The sequence below is a fragment of the Chelonia mydas genome, chromosome 1 (genome assembly GCF_015237465.2).
Source record: "Chelonia mydas isolate rCheMyd1 chromosome 1, rCheMyd1.pri.v2, whole genome shotgun sequence".
Classification (NCBI taxonomy): domain Eukaryota; kingdom Metazoa; phylum Chordata; order Testudines; family Cheloniidae; genus Chelonia; species Chelonia mydas.
This window is the reverse complement of record NC_057849.1, coordinates 230586169-230610662: the sequence shown is the minus strand read 5'-3', so window position 1 is coordinate 230610662 and position 24494 is coordinate 230586169. Positions and strand designations below refer to the sequence as shown.

The 24494-nt window shown below is 43.5% G+C and overlaps 1 protein-coding gene across 23 annotated transcripts in view; it reads left to right on the top strand.

The window, feature by feature from the left end:
• The first annotated feature begins 9769 nt into the window (after positions 1-9769).
• Positions 9770-24494, top strand: part of C2CD5 (C2 calcium dependent domain containing 5) — a 136791-nt gene continuing 122066 nt past the window's right edge. For 4 of the 23 annotated variants that reach the window (XM_037915721.2, XM_043538812.1, XM_043538813.1 and 1 more), the window contains exon 1: positions 9995-10091. In XM_037915721.2, the coding sequence (XP_037771649.1) occupies positions 10002-10091 (90 nt within the window). In that variant the 5' untranslated portion in view covers positions 9995-10001. Of the gene's footprint in view, positions 10092-24494 lie in introns of all 23 variants that reach the window. The other 19 variants (XM_037915693.2, XM_043538779.1, XM_037915763.2 and 16 more) reach the window with 12 other exon arrangements.

Here is a 24494-nt window from a genome sequence, read left to right as displayed (position 1 = left end):
GTTCCAAACTCCCACCCCTCGCCTAAGCATGCAGACGTCTCCTATCCCCTTTGGGGAGGCAGGAGTTCACCCAGAAATCACTATACTGTTATCAGCTTTATCAATTGGAGTCACCTTGATCACAACTAAGAGTCCCAGTGCCAGCATCAGCCATGGGTCAGGGACATCCCTTCCTCTTTGGGCTCCAGCTGCACCCTGGGTCCTGGGTCAGCTCCCTAGTGTAGAGTTCCGATTCACAACCTGCTGTGTCCAGCAGCAGCAGCTACGTTGCTCTCTAGCCAACCTGACACAAATGGCATCATACATCTGTCCCTCACTGCCCTTTCTTCTTCCCAGGAGCATCTGCAAGAGGACATCACCCTCCTTCTATTCCACCAGGGATTTCTGATGAAGTGGCCAATTTTTCTCATTTGCTTGCTTCTGGGGCAGGCTTTTAAAAGGCTTTTTCTCATTTGCAATCAAAGCTTCTGGGGCAGGCTTTTAAAAGCACTGCTCCAGAGGGGTGTCAAACACAGTTCTCTCTGCTATCTTCCCCAACTGGTGTTTTCATGGTATGATGTAACAATGCTTGGTTAAAATAAGTGTTGAGCTTTGTTGATCATTTCTGCAGCAGCAGGACACACACATTTAACATTAATTGGGGGGGGGGGTGGAATGTGGAACATGTATAATCTGCTGTCAAACACAATTGAAGATTCTAGTGTAGACACAAGCCTACATGAGATACCCTGAAAAGTTATGACTGGCTGGAGACAAGGCATTACAAACCAGGGAGTCATGTCTGATGGCTGAAAGTGAAACCTCATTGAGTTTCCTTGATGAATGCTTTTTAAAACATAATAGTTTGACTCATCTTGGCTATTCCAGAGGAATACAAGAAGCCCAATATAATGGATCTTAAGAATAGCATTCATTGTAAGTTTTAGAATACAGAGCCTTATTGTTTAGCTTATGAGCCAGCTAAATCTCTTTAATACTCTAAGAAATAACCTGCATAACCTGTTAAGGATTATGCAGACTACTCTACAGATAAAACTGTATGTGCAGCCACTCTACTGAAAATAACCTCCCTCTGTTAGGGGGAGTAAGTTTTCACTCTTGCTGCCCATGCTATACCTGTGAGCTGGACGAACAAGGGCTGTCCACTTTTCACAAGCACTACATTGTTTTGAAGCTGGGGTATCATCATCTTTGACCCTGACAACACTTTAAAAATGTAAAACTTCAGGGCTAGTAATACCGCCCCCCCCCCCCCCAAATTTTCTCTTTTTGGGGGAAGGGAGAAGGAGGCATTAATTTTTGATTGAAATTGCGATAGTGCAGAAAAAGTAAGCATAAAGTACCAACAATGCTAAAGACAGTAAAGAAAAACCTAGCAAATGTAGAATAGTTGTTTTAGTTTGATGTATTGTAATACCCATAAAAGGGTTAATTTCTAGAAATTAGTCCTGAGAAGTTGCAAGGGCAACAATGTTAAAAGATCACCAAACAACTAATTAGAATGTATTTGGACATAAATACTATTAACATAGTTACATATGATATAATTATTAATATAGGTGTTAATTACTGAGAGCTTTGGAAATGTGAAGTGCTGTATAATGGCTATTATTAATGTATTGCTTGTAATGTCCTTGTTAAACTGTGCGTGCCTGTGCATGTAGAGAATTCTTAACTAGTCTCCCCTGTTGAGAAAATAAATCCTCTCTCCAGCCTTCTTATTTGTATCACTGCTCTAACTCAATTATTCATAAATACAGTGAAAAGCAAAATATTAAGTACATACAATATTGTTGTTTGGCTCATACACAGACATAAGACTACAGAACTAGCTCAACTCCTACTCAGTTTCAATATGAAAGGGAAGATAGAAATCAAATGTTTTGTTTTTCAAAATCTGAAGTCTACTTATCTTCAAACGTTTCTGTGTTATCTAAAATAGTGTATCTTGTGCCATAAGTAAATATTGATTTACTAAGGCAATCTGCTTATTTTATAAGGGCTTTTGTGGTCCAATTATTTGGTGTGTGAGTGGGTTGGTATATATATAATATTTTGCAATAGCTAAGAATATACATTTCCATGTTAGTGAATATTATTTTTAAAATCACAATTCTTTGTTCCCCATTCCTACAGGGAAATTGGAATTAAGTAGAGTGGATAGCCACGAAACATAATATTTTTATTTTATGGCTCTCCATCTTTGTAAACTGCGTTATGTGGGCCTAATTCAAAACCTACTGAAGTCTTTCCATTACTTCAGTGGGCTATGGATTGTGCTCTACGAGGACAGGAAATAATCATCAATATCATGTGAGCCTGACTCAAAGCCTGCTGAAGTCAGCAGATTCCCATTGACTTCAGTGGACCACAGATCAGGACTTACATGAAGGACAAATTGTCAAGATAGAATTTTTAGTATACTATTGTTCTGTTTGGGTCCAAGTGAAAAACTGATCACATTTGTTATCCATTTAGTAAAATATTCCACATGAGATGACCAGAAATACAATTGTCTATCTGGAAAAGTGAGGGGCCTCCTTGTTTTTTTCCCTAAACAGGTTTTCTATTTTTCCACAAGAAGTCAGTGAGAGTTTTAATTGATTTAGTATACCAAATAAATATTTCCATAGATTTAAAAGCCAAAGAAAAGCATTTATTTTTATTAGAGCAGCTCATCTCATAAGTATTGTAGGGATATTTGCTCAACTATCTAGATCTGCCTTTATCTGTTGTATCATTGGTTCAGTATTAAACTTTTGGGGATTTCTGAGATCTCCAGAAACTTTAAGGTAAATTGTGAAGTCATTATGTATTCTATTCTTCAATAAAGTAAAGCTTCTGATTTGGGAACTGTCATAAATATAAGGGGAAGGGTAACCACCTTTCTGTATACAGTGCTATAAAATCCCTCCTGGCCAGAGACAAAACCCTTTCACCTGTAAAGGGTTAAGAAGCTAACCTCGCTGGCACCTGACCCAAAATGGCCAATGAGGGGACAAGATACTTTCAAACCTGGGCGGGGGGGGGGGGGGAACAAAGGGTTTGGGCTCTCTGTCTGATGCTTTTGCCGGGAACAGATCAGGAATGTAAGCCTTACAACTCCTGTAAAATTAGTAAGTAATCTAGCTAGAAAATGCTTTAGATTTTCTTTTGTTTAATGGCTTGTAAAATAAGCTGTGCTGGAGGGAATGTATATTCCTGTTTTTGTGTCTTTTTGTAACTTCAGGTTTTGCCTAGAGGCATTCTCTGTTTTGAATCTGATTACCCTATAAGGTATTTACCATCCTGATTTTACAGAAGTGATTCTTTTACCTTTTCTTTAATTAAAATTCTTCTTTTAAAAACCTGATTGATTTTTCATTGTTCTTAAGATCCAAGGGTTTGGGTCTGTGTTCACTTGTACCAGTTGGTGAGGATTCTTATCAAGCCTTCCCCAGGAAAGGGGATGTAGGGCTTGGGGGGATATTTTGGGGGAAGACGTCTCCAAATGGTCTCTTTCCCTGTTCTTTGTTTAAAACGCTTGGTGGTGGCAGCATACTGTTCAAAGACAAGGCAAAGTTTGTACCTTGGGAAAGTTTTTAACTTAAAAGCTGGTAAGAATAAGCTTAGGGGGTCTTTCATGCAGGTCCCCACATCTGCACCCTAGAGTTCAGAGTGGGGAAGGAACCTTGACAGGAACATTTGATTTTATATCCTGAATATGAAACTTAACAATTTTCTCTGTTCCATTCATTTGGAAATTGATTAGAATTGGAGTTGACAAATAAATTACTGCATATAATGCTATTTTATTATCCTTGTTTTCACAGAATCATAGAATCATAGAATATCAGAGTTGGAAGGGACCTCTGGAGGTCATCTAGTCCAACCCCCTGCCCAGAGCAGGACCAATCCCCAACTAAATCATACCAGCCAGGGCTTTGTCAAGCCTGACCTTAAAAACTTCTAAGGAAGGGGATTCCTCCACCACCTCCCTAGGTAATGCATTCCAGTGTTCCACCACCCTCCTAGTGAAAAAGTTTTTCCTAATATCCAACCTAAATCTCCCCCACTGCAACTTGAGACCATTACTCCTTGTCCTGTCATCTGCTATCCCTGAGAATAGTCTAGATCCATCCTCTTTGGATCCACCTTTCAGGTAGTTAAAAGCAGCTATCAAATCCCCCCTCATTCTTCTCTTCTGTAGACTAAACAATCCCAGTTCCCTCAGCCTCTCCTCATAAGTCATGTGTTCCAGACTCCTAATCATTTTTGTTGCCCTTCGCTGGACTGTCTCCAATTTTTCCACATCCTTCTTGTAGTGTGGGGCCCAAAACTGGACACAGTACTCCAGATGAGGCCTCACCAATGTCGAATAGAGGGGAACAATCACGTCCCTCGATCTGCTGGCAATGCCCCTACTTATACATCCCAAAATGCCATTGGCCTTCTTGGCAACAAGGGCACACTGTTGACTCATATCCAACTTCTCGTCCACTGTCACCCCTAGATCCTTCTCTGCAGAACTGCTGCCTAGCCATTCGGTCCCTAGTCTGTAGCGGTGCATTGGATTCTTCTGTCCTAAGTGCAGGACTCTGCACTTGTCCTTGTTGAACCTCATCAGATTTCTTTTGGCCCAATCCTCCAATTTGTCTAGGTCCCTCTGTATCCTATCCCTACCCTCCAGCGTATCTACCACTCCTCCCAGTTTAGTGTCATCTGCAAACTTGCTGACGGTGCAATCCACACCATCCTCCAGATCATTAATGAAGATATTGAACAAAACCGGCCCCAGGACCGACCCTTGGGGCACTCCGCTAGATACCGGCTGCCAACTAGACATGGAGCCATTGATCACTACCCGTTGAGCCCGACAATCTAGCCAACTTATTACCCACCTTGTAGTGCATCCATCCAGCCCATACTTCTTTAACTTGCTGACAAGAATACTGTGGGAGACCGTGTCAAAAGCTTGGCTAAAGTCAAGGAACAACACGTCCACTGCTTTCCCTTCATCCACAGAACCAGTTATCTCATCATAGAATTCCATAAAGATTTTTTGATACCACAAAGATTCACAGATTCTTTTAAGGCCAGACCTAGATTCTGGTCATCTAGTTTCACCTTATGCATAGAAAAGGCCATTGATTTTTCACCCAGTAGTTGCTGCATCAAGCCCAATAATGTGATTGAATTACAGCATATTTCTTGGAAAGAAATCCAGTCTTGATTTAAATATTGCAAGTAACGAGAATTTACCACACTGTCTGTAGCTTGTTCCAGAGGTAAATCACTATTAAAAATGTGTACCTTATTTCCATTTTGAATTTGTCTAGCCTGAACTTCTACCCATTAGATCTTGTTATGTCTTTGTCAGCTATATGAATGAATCCTATACTAAGAAAAATCTTCTGTCCAGGTAAGTAGTAGCCTGTGATCACACCATCTCTTAACCTTCTATTGAAGCTAATTGAGCTTCTTTGTTACTGATCAGAAACCTCAAGGGAGAAATCCAGGCCACACTGAAGTCAATGGCAAAACTCCCACCAGTATCAATAAGGCAGGATTTCACCACGTGTTTTCTGATCTAATAAAGATGATTTAGTGTTTCCACAACATATCATATCAAATAGATGGAGAAAGAATGAGCACTAAGTAGTGGTTAGGGCTGTGCCCCCTTCTAAATTTTTGAATGAGGGCACAAGGACAGAAACAATGTGCGTGTGTACAGACCCAGTGGACATAGGATTTTCTGGATAGGTCACATATTGAAAGTATACATATCAGTCAGGATGATACTTCTCCCACCCACAGCCAACAACCTTCCAGGTTCACTCCCAGGATCCTTCCCAACAATTACTTCCCTCTACCTGAGCTCCTCTGTTACCCCTGCCGCTCCCAAGCCTTTGCACTGTTCCTGAGGGGTGCGGGAAATATGTTTCTGTATTGTAGTTTAAATGAACTATTATTCAGAGTTCTGTATTAATATGCGTAGTAAGGCTATCTGTCAAAAAACATTTCCTGAATCTTTTTTGTTTTGTGGTGATCCATGGGCTTCTTGTAATATAGTTGTCCGTAAAGATGCCAAAGCTGATTGTTTTGTCCAGGAAGTTGATGCTGGTGGGGGAGTGTTCTTCAGAGTCTGATGAATGGGCGGTGGTAGTTGAAGTTGTGGTGGAAATCTAAGGGAGTTTTGGCCATCTGTCCAGAGGAAATACATCAATCATATTTTCATTAGATATCACTGGTTTTGTGGTGAACTTTTCCAGAAATTCTTCCTCAAGGTGGCTCATGAAGAGGTTGGCATATTGGTGAGCCATCCTAGTACCATGGCTGTTCGCATGGTTTGCATACAGTGTTTATTGTTAAATGTAAAGTTGTTATAGGTGAGGATGAAAGGCATGAGTTTAATGGTGTGTTTGAGGTGGATATCTGAGTGTTGTCCATTGTCTAGTAGCAATTTGAGGCAGCCAGCAATGCTATCATTGTGAGGGACATTTGTATATAGGGAGATGACATCCATGGTGGCAAGCGTAGTGTTCTCAGGGAACACAAGGGAAAACAAAATTTCAAAAAGCACAGCATGGTTGACTGTATTGAAGGTGGCTATTAGGCAAGGAGGATGAGGGTGGAGTTCTGGTTCTATATTGGATCATAATTATTAATGGTCAAAAAAGCCTGTAACTGTAAACTGCCCAAGGGCAACAGAGAATGTGCTGTGGTCATACTTTCTCTGCTGTCAACTCTAGTGCTATTAGTGGGCAGATTAAGATGCAAGTGCTTCAGTGTACAGCCATGCTTCCATGCCTATATCCGTGGCTCTTTCCTACCACTGTTCCTTTAAGACCCATACTCAGCCTGGGTGGAATGGGATGGGGTACTGGACTAAGTCCAGCCCATTCTATATCATTATAGACCAGACTCAATTCATCCTGCCTCATCCCAGACAGTTGCAGGATGTCCCCTCTGGTCACAGCCACTCTGCCTATAACACCATATTTAGTTTCTCTTTATAAATTCCATCAAAATAGAGATCAAGTATAGCTGCTCTTATTGCACAGAAATAACCCCCCACCCAAACCTTGAACCCCTATGAATCCAGGAGAGCTCTGTCATTGGAGATTTTTAAGAACAGGTTAGACAAACACCTGACAGGGATGGTCTAGATAATACTTAGTCCAGTGGCTGGACTAGAAGACCTCTTGAGGTCCCTTCCAGTCCTGTGATTCTAGGAACATCACAAAACACACAGTCCAGCATTTGGAACTTTGCAATATTTTTTGCCCCAAACTGTACAATCTAAATAGAAAACAAGTATAGCTGCTCCTACTTCATTGAAATATGGACTCTGATGTATCCTGGTCCAAGAACAGGAAAACCATATAAATTTATAGATTTCAAGGTGAGAAGGGACCATTGTGATAATCTAGTTTAACTCCAGTGTAAAAAAGCAATTCCTAGAGAAAATGTTTTAGAAAAATATTCACGTTTGACATCTGGTACCTGGACTCTGATGGAGCTTGCCAATTTTAACTGCATTCCTTTAACTTATGTCTGGAATAAGATACAGCAGTTCTTAGTACACAAAGTCCAAAGCCCATTGCAAACCAGTGTAACAGCACCCCAAAAACATGTTTTTGGCAGCTGACTCATACTTTTTTTGTTAACCCCAAACCCAAAGAATCTACCAGCTAAAGAGAGACATGAGGTTGCTCTAATTCCACGGCAAACTACAGAACCAGATGCATCCCTGCTTAAAAGCACCTCAGAGACATATGCTGCTCCTAGACCCTGCTGGATCTCAGCCTTTTTTTTGCCCCAAGCCAAGCCTCTAGATGTTCCCTCTAAATAGAGTGCACACGTCCTGCCCCTACTCAACCAGAAAAACTCAAGTCTCGGTGCAAGATGTGTTTGCTGCTGTGCTCCTACACCCGCATGCATCATACTCTGGATTTTTTTGGTGAAGTAGGAGCAGCTTCATTGTTCTCCACTGATGCCACCATAGAATCTGGGACGAGTGTGTGACATTATGTACCTCAGGGGAACAACCTGTACCCCCATGTTCATCCTTATGATTGTGTGGTATCCAATGCAAAGTCTGTCATGTTGGGTGTCTTCGGAAGGCTCATGATGCAGTGAGCATTGTTGTTACATAGTAGTAATGTTCTAGGTTGTAATTTCATGTATATAGTTAAGAGGCTGGAAATGTGTCCTCATGGTTTAAAACATGCCCAGGCAAAACTCTCCAGGAACAGAGGGGCAGTTCACACCTCATCAGGACATGTATGGGACAAACCCAGCCCAGCCTCACAGGAATAAAGGACACTGGCCTAGGCAGCAACAAAGGATCTGTTGGACTCTCCAGTAAGTCACCCTCCTTCCCTTGATCAGTTTGGGACTGTGGTAATGCTCACCTGACCCTGAAGCGGGTGGGGCAAAGCCAACGGGGAAGAAAGAACACGATAAAAGGGAGAGACGTTTGCCATACTGGCTCTCTCTTCCACCTCCATCTACAGACACCAACACCAAATGACTGAAGCGCTGATCAAAGGGGAGAGGCTGGCTGATAGGCAACCAGCCAGCCTGTGAGAAGCATCTACATTTGTAAGGACACTGAAAGTGTTAAGATCAGTTTAGAATGTGTTTTGCTTTTATTTCATTTGACCAACTCTGACTTGTTGTGCTTTGACTTATAGTCACTTAAAATCTATCTTTTGTAGTTAATAAATGTGTTTATTCTACCTGAAGCAGTGAGTTTGGTTTGAATCGTGTCAGAGACTCCCCTTGGGATAATAAGCCTGGTACATATCAATTTCTATGTTAAATTGATAAACTCACATAAGCTAGCAGTGTCCAGCCGGCATAACTGGACATTGCAAGACAGAGGTTCCTGGGATTGTGTCTGGGACGGGAGATATTGGCTAGTGTCATTTGGTTGCACAGTCCAAGCAGCACCTGGCCAAAGGTGCCCACTCGCGTAGCTGGGAGCAGCTTACATGCCAGAGGCTGTGCGTGAACAGCCCAGGAGTGGGGGGGGTTCTCACAGCAGAGCAGGGTAAGGCTGGCTCCCAGAGTCAAGGATTGACGTGACCTAGCAGATCACTGGTCCCGATACCACCACGGGAACATCACAGATGGGTAAAAACTGACTGGATCTTCTGGGGTTTACCTCTGTGGCACCCGTGAGCAGAGATACCTCTCACGGCCTGGCATTTTGTGGGCTGCGTGGGCAGCGAGGCTCTTTTGCTACCTGTGTCATGAGCCGTGGGGAGGGGGCGGGCTTAGGGACACCAGCAGCTGGAGCCAATCGCTCTCTGTCTAGGTGCTCTGGGAAGAGTACACAAGCGGGGGCCCTGGGGAGCAGATACTGAAACATCCCTCCGGACCCGCCCCACCCTTCACTTTGCCTTGCCGCATCCCACCCTCCGCGCCTGTTCGCGCCAGTGGCCGGGAGGCTAAAAGCCCTGTGATGCTGAATCGATGATGCGGCGTTCAGGCACATTGCCTGTCTACCCGAGCCTGGCTCATGGCCTATCGACGATTCGGTACTCGACACCGTCGTCTTCTAGCCCGGGCTAACTAAGTCCCTACGCAGGGCGGCCGCCATTTTGGTTTAGAGGACGAGCGGTCCCCCTGCTATTCCTTTCTGTGGAGCACGCCCGGAGGAGGCGAAGGTGAGCGGTGCCTCGGCGTGATACAACCGTGCGAAGAAGTAACCTTCGATAACCGTTGTGCACGATTAGCAGGTTCTCTTTTAGTATCACCCAGCAACGCCGGCGCATGCGCCGGGAAGACGACTTTTCCTCCCAATTGGGCTGCATAGAATGTTTGCGCATGCGCGTGGGTCTGCGAATGCCCCCCCCCCCCGCTTTTCAAGGGCTATTGCGCATGTGCTCTCCGAGCGGAGGGGAGTGAGGACCGTTGCTCAGCTTCGCGCATGCGCACGTCGCACCCTTACTGTACCTTGGTACACAAACACGCTGCTGTTGTTGTTTTCTCCTTGCAGCTGGGGCAGGAAGATGCCGGGGAAGCTGAAGGTCAAGATCGTGGCCGGACGCCATTTGCCAGTAATGGACCGGGCCAGTGACCTGACTGATGCCTTCGTGGAGGTGTGGGGGAAGGGCAGGGGCGGCGGGTTGCTGTTGATCTCTGGGGTTGTGCCTCGTGTCTCCCACCCCGAGCCCACGCGCCTGGGCCGAGCTGCCAGCTGCTCCTGCGTGACCTGTGCCGCTGGAGGTCTCCAAGCACCTGCTGCCGGCTTCGCCTGGCCCCATGCTGCCCCCCAGCATGGTCACACCTCGGTGTTCCTCGCTGAGGACGGGGCACCCCCCTGCTAAAGCGTGGCTGTTGCAGCCCCCGCCCAGCCCATCGCTGTGTCACCCTGGTGGCAGCAGTGGTGCCTTAGTGTGTCACCAACTGGTGATGCTCCAGCTCAGTCTGTTGATGCCCCAGTGGGCCATAGTGTTTTGTTGTCATGCAGTCTGTGTATCACCCCACATGGATGTTGTGATGTGATATCCCCGTGTCACACCAAAAGATGTGATGATTTTGTGAGTCCTGAAAGTTTTTTGTTGCCTGTTTAAAAAATGTGCAAGTTCGGCTTGCAGGATGTGGCTGATAAATTCAGGATGGTCTTGGACCAGAGGAAATGGACTGGCATCTCTGCCTAATCTTTTGGCTTTAACGTGGTACTGATCTGAACAGAGGCTGTAAAAATGGGTTTGTAGGGTTCTAGGCCACTTGTCTTCTCAGCAGTTTCTAGATTAGTAAGAGGATTTATTCTTTTAACTGTCAGCCTTGTCAACTCTAAGAGTTCGTTGTGGGTATTTTTAGTAAAAAGTCCTTGACAGGTCATGGACAATAAACAAAAATTCATGGCTTGTGACCTGTCTATGACTTGTACTATAAATTTGCCTGACTAAATTTTAGCTGCTCCTAGGTTGCCGCTGCTCTGGGCGGCCCCGGGAACCTATGGCTGGTCCCTGCTCTAGTGGCGGGGGCTGACTGTCTCCAGCCGCCCGCTCCTCTGAATCCCTTGGGGACCGCTCTCCGACAGTCTGTGGCTGCCCCCTGGGCCGCCCACCAGCCGCTGCTCAGGCTGCCCCGGATTGCTGCTGTTCCAGCTGTCTCGGGGCCACCCCTGGGAATGCTGCTTGGCCACCCCTGGGAATGCTGCTTGACCACCCCTGGGAATGCTGCTTGACCAAGTGGCTGGTCCCAGAGCCGCTCCTGGGGCCAGCCACACTGGCCGCTACAGCTGCAGAAGTCAAGAAGGTTGCTGAAAGTCACGGAATCCATGACTTCTGCGACCTTCGTGACAGACTTGCAGCCTTACTTATGCAACTCCATCATAAAGATTCTGGATTGGAACTTAATGAACAATTCTGTTGATACATAAGCCAGAACTGAATCCAATTCACTATCCAATACCGATTTTGGTTTTACCATACACGCAAGAGAAAGGAGTAGTAAAAACATGTTTTAACCCATTGTCACTCCAAATATGCATACAGAACAGATTAATGGGGTAAGAACATGCCAATTCTAAAGAGGCACTTCAGAGTAGAACTGCATTTTAATGTTGGAAATCTATTTGGAAATATAAAATAATTTCATTTTTAGTGAGGGAAAAAATAAGAGAACACTTAACTTCAACTGTACACTTTTTAATTGTTCTTTTGTAAGTGACGAGTATTTACTTTTTGTGAAAAATGTTACCTATACAGACAAGGAAAATTAGTTTCATGCTCCAGCAATGAAAAATTTCTTTAGTATGAATAACATGATTCTTCTCTTGTATGATTAAACATTTCTGAGATAAATAATTTTTTATAATTAAATGCCAAAAGCCTAAAACTCAGAATCCAAACATTTCAAAACCTAAAAAGACACTTTTAACATAAAAATCATGGCTGGTACATGAACACTTAATGGAATTGAGGCCTGATTTCAGAATAAGATCTAGATGGGACGACCCTGGTGCCAGAAGTGAGCTCCATTGACTTAGAAGTTTGCCTTCATGGATCTCTTTACAATCTTTGGGCCGTAGGTCCTGATTCAATATGGTGCTTAAAAAGTGCTTAAAGTTAGGCACTTGCTTTAGTATCCTGTTGAATCAGGGCTTTAAATTAATACTGGAGGAAAAAAAATAAAATCTTGTTTACTTTATCACAATGGTCTTTATGTACTTGTTCAATTACGTTGTTTAACTCTTTGAGATGGGTGACATTGTCTTCACTTTTATAGTTTGTCAGTTTCACTTTTTAGTTCTTAGTGCTGCAATGTTTGGGTTTCAAACATTGCATGAGTATGATTAATTTATAAACAACTATTCTATTGGAGTTTAAAAAAACAGTTTGTGAAACATTATTGTTGGTTTTATACAAGCCTGTTTTTGCCAAATATTGGGACAAATTTACATTAGTGTTCCTTTAACAAAGTTGTTGTGGTTTCTATTTCACTTAGTGGAGAGGCTCGTATTTTTTATTATATTCCCCAGTAACAATAATTTCATTAAACTTCATTTTCAACAAGGAAGGCAGGAATAAAAAATACTGCATATATTGAACTTAGCCAACTTATTAATGTTGCTGAAAGCCTTTAGTTTTCTTTTTAATAATGTTATGCTTTAGTGCTTGGTTTTGTGATGCCAGTGTACAGTTGATGGTAGTCTTTTGCTTTTAATTTCTCTGGGGATTTGAATTAATAAAGCGAAAAACTTGGAGCCATTGCTATTCTTTGTGCTCACTTTAAAAATTATTTAGACTTTGCAATCAGAGCTTGTAAAGACTTTTATCTGTGGCTGTTTGCCATGTTTTCTTCAGCAGATGAGCTTGTACACTTGTGTTACTACAAAGATGTGCAGTTAAATACTTGTATGCATCTATGTGCTACATCCATTTTCACTGATAGAAAACTGATTTAAGGTTTCACTACTCAGGCTACTTAATCTTACATTTTCTTAGAACCATAGCTTTAGTTACTTCTAAAACAGGTTTTAAAATATTTTCTGTTTTCAGACAAAGCCTATGCCACTCACTAGGTCTTAGTTAAGTCTGATCTTCCTGTGAGCTTTGAATTGGCAGACCCCTGCACACCCCTCACATCCCCCCCACCCCAGGCCTGGTGAAGCCCCATTGATAGGCGTATGGGTTTGTCTCTACAGAGCTGATTGTGGGAACAAAACCCAATGTTGCAATACCGCATTTATTTACTGTACTATCTATAATCTACTGTACTATCAAACAAAATTTGTTTTGAGTTGCCATATAGAAAATGAAATAGCAATATGCTACACTTTTTTTGGTTTTCATACCAATGTTTCACACAGAGATATAGAAAGAGCCGTTTAGAGCTTTCATGGTGAAGATGAGCAGTTTGAATTAGATGTAGACAGCATTGCAAAACCATTGAAGTACTGAATTGTGAGTGACAACAGAGTAGTGGAAGAGGAAGATGAGTTTAGCAGTGGCCTATTGGATAGACAGGGAGGTGTCAAATGAGAGTCATGTAAACTAGGGCAGTGGTTCTCAAATTTTTTTTTTGCGGACCACTTGAAAATCTCTGAGGGTCCTGGCGGATCACTTAATGATCTTTCCAAATGTCGTTTGTACCGTTAGCTAACTATTGTAAAGCGCTTTGGATAAAAGCTCTCTATAAAAAAACCCTTAATAATAATAAACGTTTTTTTGTTCTACAAATAAAAGCACACAACTCATATTTTAATATCCATAGTCTTATCTTTCTAACGTGATGGATGTGCCCTTTCTCCCCCGCCGCAGCAGCCCCTGAGCTAGGGCTGTGAAGGAGGGAGTGGGGTCTCTCCCCCGCCACAGCACGTACAGAGCTGAGGCTGGGAAGGAGGGCCGTCTCTCCCTGGCAGCCGCAGCTCTGGAGTTGGGGAAAGTTGCCTCTTTCTCTTACTGCCTCAGTTCTACACATCCCAAATTTCCCCCACCCCCTCTTCTCACCCCACTGCCCCCTCCCATCTACCCCCTAATCCCCCCAAGGCCACCACCTCACCTTACATGTGCGTCTTCTCCAGGGTCCAGGCACCTAATTAGTGGAGCCATGCCTGCGCGGCTCCACTAATTATGTGGGTGGCCCTTCATTCTCTTGTGTGTGGCCACCCCGGTGCGCACCTTAGAGGGAGCTATCCACGGACCACCTGAATGGAGCTCACAGAGCAGTGGTGGTCCACGGACCACAGTTTGAGAACCTCTGAACTAAGGAATAGGAGATTACCAAAACATGAATGATGGTTTTGGCAGTAGAGATAGAATTTGGAGAATTCATAGAAGAAGAAATGAAGAATTAGGAATAGCCTTGAAAAGAAGGAGAGAAAGGAGCTGAAGATGGCATTGAGGTGGTTGCTTTTCAATATAGCAAGGATGGCGTAATTATCTGCTGTAATGGAGAAAGGAGTGGGGTAAGGGCTTTGGGGGAGTTGGATTCTTTCTTTGTCATGTTTAATTTGAGTGGGTGGGCATCTAGGAAGAAATGTCAGAGTGAACTTGTGGGAAGAAGCCATGAGCAGGGAGGTAGATATGGCAGTTGCCAGTGGAAAAAATGGTGACTAAAATCACAAGAGCAGATGTTATTTAAAAATAACAAAATATACTTAACAGAATTAAATACAGCTGTTTGGAATAACAAAATAACCAGTGTGACAACTGATATTCCAAGTTTCAGTTCAGTGTGACTTAAAACAGCTGAATTATAAACTCCTGAAAAAAATTGGCACTATAGCTATGAACCACAGTGTTAGTAAACTGAAGCTCCAATAATCAATAGAAGTATGGAGAATATTAGTTTACATTCCAGTGATATGGATACGTGGATGCAATATATTTGTAAAATACCTAAGGGCCCTTTGTCCCAGCTTTTTGGAATAATTAGTATTATGGACAGGTGAATGCCTGCTGAAAAAAGAGTTATAACGTCTCTTACTGCTGTGACTTTTGTGTTGGATTGCAATTGTATCTGGAGTACAGTTACAGAGTAATCACTTCTAATTATTTTTGAGCATAGATCTGTGGAGACAATATATTTACAGTCAGCATCAGGGTGGATTTGATTTAAATCACTAGTCAGGAAAACTCGATTTAATCATGCATTTCTACATAAAAGTGCATTCTTGTTGGTTGTTATAACCTTAATACATATTCTTCACAACTCAGAGATAGATGTATAGTGTGTACCTTATACCAGTGGAACCTACATTTTTAAAATGATTTATTTTGAAAACTTTTCAGATTAGTTTTACAGCTATATCAGAAAATGAATGATTGTTTGGTTATTTCTTTTACCAAAGGTAATTGAAGCAGATATTTATAAAGTCATTGGGAGGTGAACTATCTCCAATTCAACAGGTTAATCATGAATATTTGGAGGATTTTCTTGCCATGCTGTATTAGGAAGAGAACATCACCAGACAGACATTTAAATTGTTTTATTTAACTAAAACAACAATGTTATGTATTCTTAATTTTTTTCTTCAACAACAAACATAATATTTTAACAAAACAAGCATAAGAATTTTTGAATTTCATTAAACATTCAAGTTTTTTAAAATCAGGATTGTTTTTGTTTTATTTTTAACTAAAATAGTTAAATATATATTTTTAAATAAACAAAAATTAAATGGATTATGTCAGCCAGGTCAACATGAGAAACTTAAAATATTGGCTTCGGCAGCTAATTTCAGTCGTCGTCACCTTCATTTTCCTGTCGTTCATAATCTGGAAAAGAAAAACAAGCTTTCCTGCTTTTTCAGGTCCCAAATGATTTCTCAATTTGTAATGAATTAGTCCAAAGGAAGAAAATATTCTCCCTACAACAACAGAAGAAGCTACTGCTGTTAAAAGTGAGATTATCACTTCAACAATCTCTGAATCCTAGTGCTTAAGTGACTTCCACCAGTTCACTGGTGTGACTTTCTTTAAAACATCATCAGCAAACATATATTTCTTGAATGGTTCACCCTTAGCTTTGAAGTTTATTATAGTTGGCATTCTGGAGGGATGATTGCTGGATGTCCATGTCGTAGCCAACTCCTCTTCTTCAACAGTTAAGATTTGACCCTGGTATCGAGTATTGAATATTTGCAAGAAAATGAGCTGGAGATAGTGCTTGTCCCATTCGTTTTTTTAATGCTTGTAATTTAACTCTGTCATTGTGTATTTCTCTTTTTAAGATCGCACTCAGTTCCTTCCAAATTTCGACAGCATCAGCAATAAAAGAGCTATTTCCCTGCATTTTGTTCAGGGCTACAGAAATAGGCTTCAGGGTACTCGGCATGTGTTCAACATTTCTCTGAAGCCCAATGTTGAGAACTTTGGCTGGGTTAGGGCCATCTATTTTTTCATGATTTTGTTCACAAACTGTCATCAGATTAGGCCAGTTCTTGATATGGTGCTCAAAACAGTCCACTACTGAGTTCCATCGCACGTCTTGTGGGAGCGTTAGCTTGGTTCCTCCCACTTTTTTCAGAGCAGCTGCTGCAAAGGGGTTGTTATGGAAGTATTTTGCAATTTCAACAACATTAGTCTTTATTTCTGGAACACTGAAGTCTTTGGCTAGGAGGTGCATCAAATGAGCACTGCAACCGTGTTATTAGCTTGGGGGACTCTTCACTCTCTTCTAAATAATTTCTTCTCATCTTGAATACCTTTGCAGCATTGTCTGTGACCTGGCTGCGTACTAGACATTTGAATTTTTTTCCACAGTTTGTTGTAGCTTTTACTGCTACTTCTTGTAAGTATTCTGCTGTGTGTGCATTTCCTGATGTATCAATTGTTTCTGTAAGGAAGACATTCCCCTCTTCTGTTGTCACACAAGCACATCCAACAGGATCCTTGTGGACATTGCTCCACCCATCAAGACTCAAGTTAACAATTTCACCCTCTAGACCTTTTGCACGCTGCTCAATTTCTCTCTCATACACTTTATCCAGCAATTTGCCAGTGACATCTGCTCTGTTGGGTGGACTGTGTCCTGGTTTTAATGACTGAACCATGTTAATTAAGTGTGTGTTCTCAATCATACGGAAAGGAGAGTTTGTTGCATAAACAAACGGGGCATTTTTTTCATCAGGTGTCTCTTTTCGTAATCTGCTGGTTCTTATCACAAACTTATCTATGGTTGTTCCTGGATGATGGAGATTTTTTTTTTCTTTTTGCTATAGGTGATAAACTGTGGCTATGTGACATACATGATGTGACTTAAACACCATCATTGGTAGATAACTCTGAAACTATAGAAAATGATGGTGATCTTGAAGGTGGATAGTCTTCAGAATCCTGTATGTTGAGGATTCTTCTAAACAAAATAAGTCAATGCAGTTATTTAATTATTATTACCATACTGCTCATTTAGTATTACTCATTGCATTCACTGACACTCAATACTACTTTAAAGGTGAAATTGTAAAAGAAAGATCTGCCTATTTCAGCTATTTATTTTTTTATCACAACTGCATCTAAAATGATATTACCAGAGAGTAATAACTGTATTTTTTGCTCAAACATGAGAATTCAAGAATAGTTTAGAAGGAAGACAGGAAGTTTGTAAGAAAGAAGTATGAAATAAAAAAGTTTACTAACCTGAGATCCTGTATGTTCAGACATATTCCTTTCATCATCTTCAGCGCAGCTTCATTCTGAGAAGGAACACTTCTCATGATGTTGTTTCATTCGGGCAACCAGGCCTTGCATTTCTTTGTTGCACTGTTTGCATTTTGCACACGTCTGTCTTTTTAGAGAGAGGTAAGGGATTGACTCTGTGTACACAAATTTGCAGAGGGACAATAGAGTTAAGGTCTGTTATTTCTCACATCTATGTATTTATTTATTTAAAACATTTTTGCTGTTAACAAGCATATTATCTTTGGAGACACAAATCCACACTTTGAGAACTGCAAAACTAAGCATCTCTGATGGTATCTTTTAGACCAGTGGTTCTCAAACTAGGGGTGTCGCTTGTTCAGGGAAAGCCCCTGGCGGGCTGGGCCGGTTTGTTTACCTGCTGCGTCCGCAGGTTTGGCCCTGAGTTTGAGAACCACTGTTCTAGACTGAGCCCCATTGGGTAGTTAGAAAGATTAACCTAAATAGTTGTCAAGGTTCCTCCCCCACTCTGAACTCTAGGGTACAGATGTGGGGACCTGCATGAAAAACCTCCTAAGCTTATCTTTACCAGCTTAGGTCAAAACTTCCCCAAGGTACAAAATATTCCACCCTTTGTCCTTGGATTGGCCGCTACCACCACCAAACAAATACTGGTTACTGGGGAAGAGCTGTTTGGACACGTCTTTCCCCCCAAAATACTTCCCCAAACCCTTGCACCCCACTTCCTGGACAAGGTTTGGTAAAAAGCCTCACCAATTTGCCTAGGTGACTACAGACCCAGACCCTTGGATCTTAAGAACGATGAACAATCCTCCCAACACTTGCACCCCCCCTTTCCAGGGAAATGTTGGATAAAAAGCTTCACCAATTTGCCTAGGTGACTACAGACCCAGACCCTTGGATCTGAGAATAATGAAAAAGCATTCAGTTTTCTTACAAAAAGACTTTTAATAGAAATAGAAGTAAATAGAAATAAAAAAAAAAAATCCCCCCTGTAAAATCAGGATGGTAAATACTTTACAGGGTAATTAGATTCAAAACATAGAGAACCCCTCTAGGCAAAAACCTTAAGTTACAAAAAAGATACACAGACAGAAATAGTTATTCTATTCAGCACAATTCTTTTCTCAGCCATTTAAAGAAATCATAATCTAACACGTACCTAGCTAGATTACTTACTAAAAGTTCTAAGGCTTCATTCCTGGTCTATCCCCGGCAAAGACAAAATATAGACAGACACACATACCCCTTTGTTTCTCTCCCTCCTCCCAGCTTTTGAAAGTATCTTGTCTCCTCATTGGTCATTTTGGTCAGGTGCCAGCGAGGTTACCTTTAGCTTCTTAACCCTTTACAGGTGAGAGGAGATTTCCTCTGGCCAGGAGGGATTTTAAAGGGGTTTACCCTTCCCTTTATATTTATGACACGTCCCCGAAATCTCATCTAGGGTGAAACCCTGGCTGGGATTTCTTCCTGGAGCTCTAGGAAAACAGAGTTAATAAGACACATGCATCTCTAAATATACTACCAAGTACATAAAGACTAACAATATTTTCTACATCTCAAGGACGATTTTAACCAGTTGATTCTGGGAAACTTTCACGGGAGAGTGCATCAGCCACTTTGTTAGAAGCTCCTGAGATGTGTTGGATGTCGAAATCAAAATCTTGGAGAGCTAAACTCCACCGAAGAAGTTTTTTGTTAGTTTCTTTGACGGTGTGAAGCCACTTCAGTGCAGCATGGTCGGTTTGCAGGTGGAAACGCCGTCCCCAAACATATGGGCGTAGCTTTTCCAGAGCGTAGACAATGGCGTAACATTCTTTTTCAGTGATTGACCAGTTGCTTTCCCTCTCAGACAGTTTTTTGCTGAGGAACACTACAGGGTGGAATTCTTGATCAGGTCCTTTCTGCATTAAAACTGCTCCCACACCACGCTCGGACGCATCTGTGGTTACTAGGAACGGTTTGTCAAAGTCTGGGGCCCTTAGTACAGGGTCAGACATGAGTGTCGCTTTAAGCTTGTTAAAGGCCTTCTGACACTTTTCGGTCCACTGAACAGCATTTGGCTGTTTCTTTTTGGTTAGGTCTGTCAGTGGGGCGGCGATTTGGCTGTAGTGCAGTACAAATCGTCTGTAATAACCGGCCAAGTCTAAGAAGGATTGAACCTGTTTCTTTGACTTTGGGACAGGCCACTTTTGGATAGCATCCACTTTGGCCTGTAGGGGGCTGATAGTTCCTTGACCCACCTGGTGTCCAAAGTAAGTCACTCTGTTTAGGCCTATTTGACACTTCTTAGCCTTAACAGTTAGTCCTGCCTCCCTTATGCGCTCAAGGACTTTTTGTAGATGTTCCAGGTGGTCTGCCCAGGAATCCGAAAATATGGCCACATCGTCAAGGTAGGCGACTGCATATTCTCCTAATCCCGCTAGGAGACCATCTACAAGTCTTTGGAAGGTGGCGGGTGCATTTCGCAGCCCGAAAGGGAGTACGTTAAATTCATACAGCCCGAGATGTGTGGTGAAGGCTGACCTTTCCTTGGCAGATTCATCTAGCGGTACCTGCCAGTACCCCTTGGTTAAGTCCAAGGTAGAGATGAACTGGGCCCGTCCCAGTTTCTCTAATAGTTCATCTGTGCGTGGCATTGGATAGTTGTCTGGGCGAGTTACAGCATTTAGCTTACGGTAGTCCACGCAAAAACGTATCTCCCCATCTGGTTTGGGAACTAGAACCACTGGAGATGCCCATGCACTTCCAGAGGGGCGGATTACACCCATCTGTAACATATCCCGGATCTCCCGTTCTATAGCAGTTTTAGCTTGAGGAGACACCCGGTAAGGTTGGACTCTAATTGGGCGAGCACTACGTGTGTCAATGGAGTGGTATGCCCGTTCAGTCAGTCCTGGGGTGGCTGAGAACGTTGGCGCGTAGCTAGTGCACAGCTCCTGGATCTGCTGTCGCTGCATACGCCCAAGGGTCATGGAGAGGTTCACCTCTTCCACACCACCAGCACATTTCCCTTCGTAGTAGACACCTTCAGGCCGCTCAGCATCGTCTCCTCCCTGGGCTGTAAACTGACAAACCTTTAATTCTCTGGAATAAAAGGGCTTTAGAGAATTAATATGGTACACCTTAGGCTTTCGGTTGGAGGTGGGGAATGCTATGCGATAATTAACCGCTCCCAGGCGCTCCTGGACCGTGAATGGCCCTTCCCACGATGCTTCCATTTTATGGGCCTGGAGCGCCTTTAAGACCATGACCTGGTCCCCTACTTTGAAGGAACGCTCTCTGGCATGTTTATCATACCAGGCTTTTTGCTCTTTTTGAGCATCCTGTAAGTTTTCTTTAGCAAGGGCTAAAGAGGTTCGGAGGGTGTTTTGTAGGTTGGTTACAAAGTCCAGAATGTTAGTTTCTGGAGAAGGTGTAAATCCCTCCCATTGCTGCTTCACCAACTGCAATGGCCCCTTAACCTCATGGCCATATACAAGTTCAAATGGGGAAAACCCTAAACTGGGGTGTGGTACAGCTCTGTAGGCAAAGAGCAACTGCTGCAACACTAGGTCCCAATCATTGGAGTGCTCATTTATGAATTTACGTATCATGGCCCCCAAAGTTCCATTAAACTTCTCCACCATGCCATTTGTTTGATGGTGGTAAGGAGTGGCAACCAAGTGATTTACCCCATGAGCTTCCCAAAGGTTTTTCATAGTTCCTGCCAGGAAATTAGTCCCTGCATCTGTGAGGATGTCGGAGGGCCAACCTACCCTGGCAAAAATGTCTGCTAGTGCCTGGCACACACTTTTAGCCCTGGTGTTGCTTAGAGCTACTGCTTCCGGCCATCGGGTGGCAAAATCCATGAAAGTCAGTATGTACTGCTTTCCTCTGGGTGTCTTTTTCGGAAAAGGACCCAGAATATCCACAGCTACTCGCTGAAATGGAACTTCAATGATGGGGAGTGGCTGGAGAGGGGCTTTGACCTGGTCTTGGGGCTTTCCCACTCTTTGGCACACCTCACAAGACTGGACATAGGTAGAAACATCCTTGCCCATTCCCTCCCAGTGGAATGACCCCCCCAAACGGTCTTTGGTCCTGTTCACCCCAGCATGGCCACTAGGGTGATCATGGGCTAAGCTCAAGAGCTTGGCCCGGTATTTAGTTGGAACTACCAACTGTCTCTGAGGATGCCAGTCTTCCTGGTGTCCACCAGAAAGAGTTTCCTTGTATAAAAGTCCTCTTTCTACAACAAACCTGGATCGATTAGAAGAGCTGAGAGGCGGTGGGTTGCTCCGTGCCGCCGTCCAAGCTCTCTGGAGGCTTTCATCTGCTTCCTGTTCGGTCTGGAACTGTTCCCTTGATGCTGGAGACATCAGTTCCTCATTGGATTGTGGACTAGGCTTGGTCCCTCTGGAAGCGATATAGGGGATGGAGCTGTTTCTGTTGACTGTGAACTGCTCTCCGCTGGTGCACTATGTTGGGATTCAGGCTCCGGCTGAGCCTCTTGTGTCGGGTTATCGGCTGCTGCCAGTTCAGGGTCGGTGGGGCCCTCTGGTGTTGAGGTTGCAAATACTGGATTCAGGGCTGACAATGGGTCTGGTGTTGGTTGTTCGGCTGGTTCCGGTTCTGGGACTGGTTCCGTCTGGGTCTCTGGGACTGGATCCACTACTGCTGTTGCAGACATTGGCCTGGGGTCCGGGTCCATCACCTCTGACCGGGTCCTGATAGAAGTTTTCGGAACAGAGCTAGGCCTCACGGCTTGTTTAGCCTGGCTGCAGGTGACCGTTCCCACCCTCTTGGCCTGCTTCACATGATTGGCCAAGTCTTCCCTCAACAGCATGGGGATGGGATAATCATCATAGACTGCACAAGTCCATGTTCCTGACCAGCCCTTGTACTGGACAGGCAACTTGGCTGTAGGCAAATTGAAAGAGTTGGACTTGAAGGGTTGAATCGTCACTTGGATCTCTGGGTTGATTAAATTGGGGTCCACTAAGGAAGCATGGATAGCTGACACTTGTGCTCCGGTGTCCCTCCACACGGTGACCTTCTTCCCGCCCACACTCACAGTTTCCCTCCGCTCCAAGGGTATCTGGGAGGTATCTGGGCCTGTGGACCTCTGGTGCGATTCCGGTGCAATGAACTGTAATCTGTTGGGGTTCTTGGGGCAGTTGGCCTTTACATGCCCCAGCTCGTTACATTTAAAACATCGTCCAGCTGATGGGTCACTGGGGCGAGGAGGGTTGCTGGAGAACGGGGTGGAGGGATGATAAGGGGTCTGGAGGGTTCTTTGGGAGGTAGGTGGGGCTTTGGGCGGCCCCCGGTAATAGGGTGTGGTCTGGGGTTGTCCCTTCTGGTCTCCGCTCCAACTGCGACCAGTTTTCTTCTTCTCTGCCACCTCCACCCATCTGGCTCCAATCTCTCCTGCCTCGATTACAGTTTTGGGCTTCCCATCTAGGATGTATCTTTCTATTTCCTCAGGAACACCCTCTAAGAATTGTTCCATTTGCATTAGGAAGGGCAAATTTACTGGAGATTCAACACTTGCTCCGGGTATCCAGGCATCCCAATGCTTCACAATGTGGTAGGCATGTCGGGTAAATGACACGTCTGGTTTCCACCTTAGGGCTCTGAACCTCCGACGAGACTGCTCGGGTGTTATCCCCATTCTGACTCTCGCCTTGGATTTAAACAGTTCATACTTGTTCATGTGTTCTTTAGGCATTTCAGCTGCCACCTCAGCTAAGGGTCCACTGAGCTGCGGCCTCAGCTCTACCATGTATTGGTCAGTAGAGATGTTGTACCCAAGGCAGGCCCTTTCGAAGTTTTCTAAGAAGGCCTCAGTATCATCACCTGCCTTGTAGGTGGGGAACTTTCTGGGATGGGGAGTGGTACCTGGAGGAGGATTGCTAGGGTTTGTTGGTATATTCTGCTGAGCCTTTACCTTCTCCATCTCCAGTGCATGCTTCCTCTCTTTTTCCTTCTCCTCCTCCACATGCTTCCTCTCTTTTTCCTTCTCCTCCTCCTCATGCTTCCTTGCCTCCATTTCCCTCCTGTGGGCAGCCTCCTGTACCTCCTTCTCCAGCCGCATGAGTTCTATCTGTCTTTCATGTTCCTTTTGTTTTTCCTCAGCCTGAAATCTGGCTAATTCCATCTTTTGTTGTGCCATGGATTCTGTCATCCTAACCTCTCTGTTTTTAACTAACTTTACACCCGAGGTTTAGAAATAAACAAACAAAACTTGGCTGTAAAATTTTGCTGTGCTGGAATAGAATACCTATTCTCTGATAGTGATTGTCAGCCTACAAAAAAAAAAGATAATTCCCTTGTCTCTGCTCTGGGCCCAAATCAAAGCAAAAACTTCCAGCTACTTTGAAACCTGTTTACCCAGCCCAAAGAAAAACCAAGTTTCCTTTTTAAACTTGTGCTCCTTGTAAAAAATCAAAATCAAAAAAAAAAAAAAAAAACCCTGCCACTTTTGTCTCCAGGCAAATGGGTAGAACACCCCCCCTTCTATTTACTTTTAGGGAAACAAAAAACTCTGGGTTGGAAGACTGTGAATTTCCCTGCAGGAGTTAAGTACCCTGCCTCCAGGCAAAGAAAACCTGCAATTCACAAAGATAATCCCCTTTTGTCTCTGCTTGGCCACAAAGCAGAGAAAAACAAGCTGCTTTCTGGACTTCCTTTCCAAAGGAAAAAAAAAATCTCTTTTTAAAATCTGTATTTCTAGTTCAAAAAAATCTCAACTGGATCTCAAAATGATTTCAGGTTAATCCCACCACGCTGCCACCATGTCAAGGTTCCTCCCCCACTCTGAACTCTAGGGTACAGATGTGGGGACCTGCATGAAAAACCTCCTAAGCTTATCTTTACCAGCTTAGGTCAAAACTTCCCCAAGGT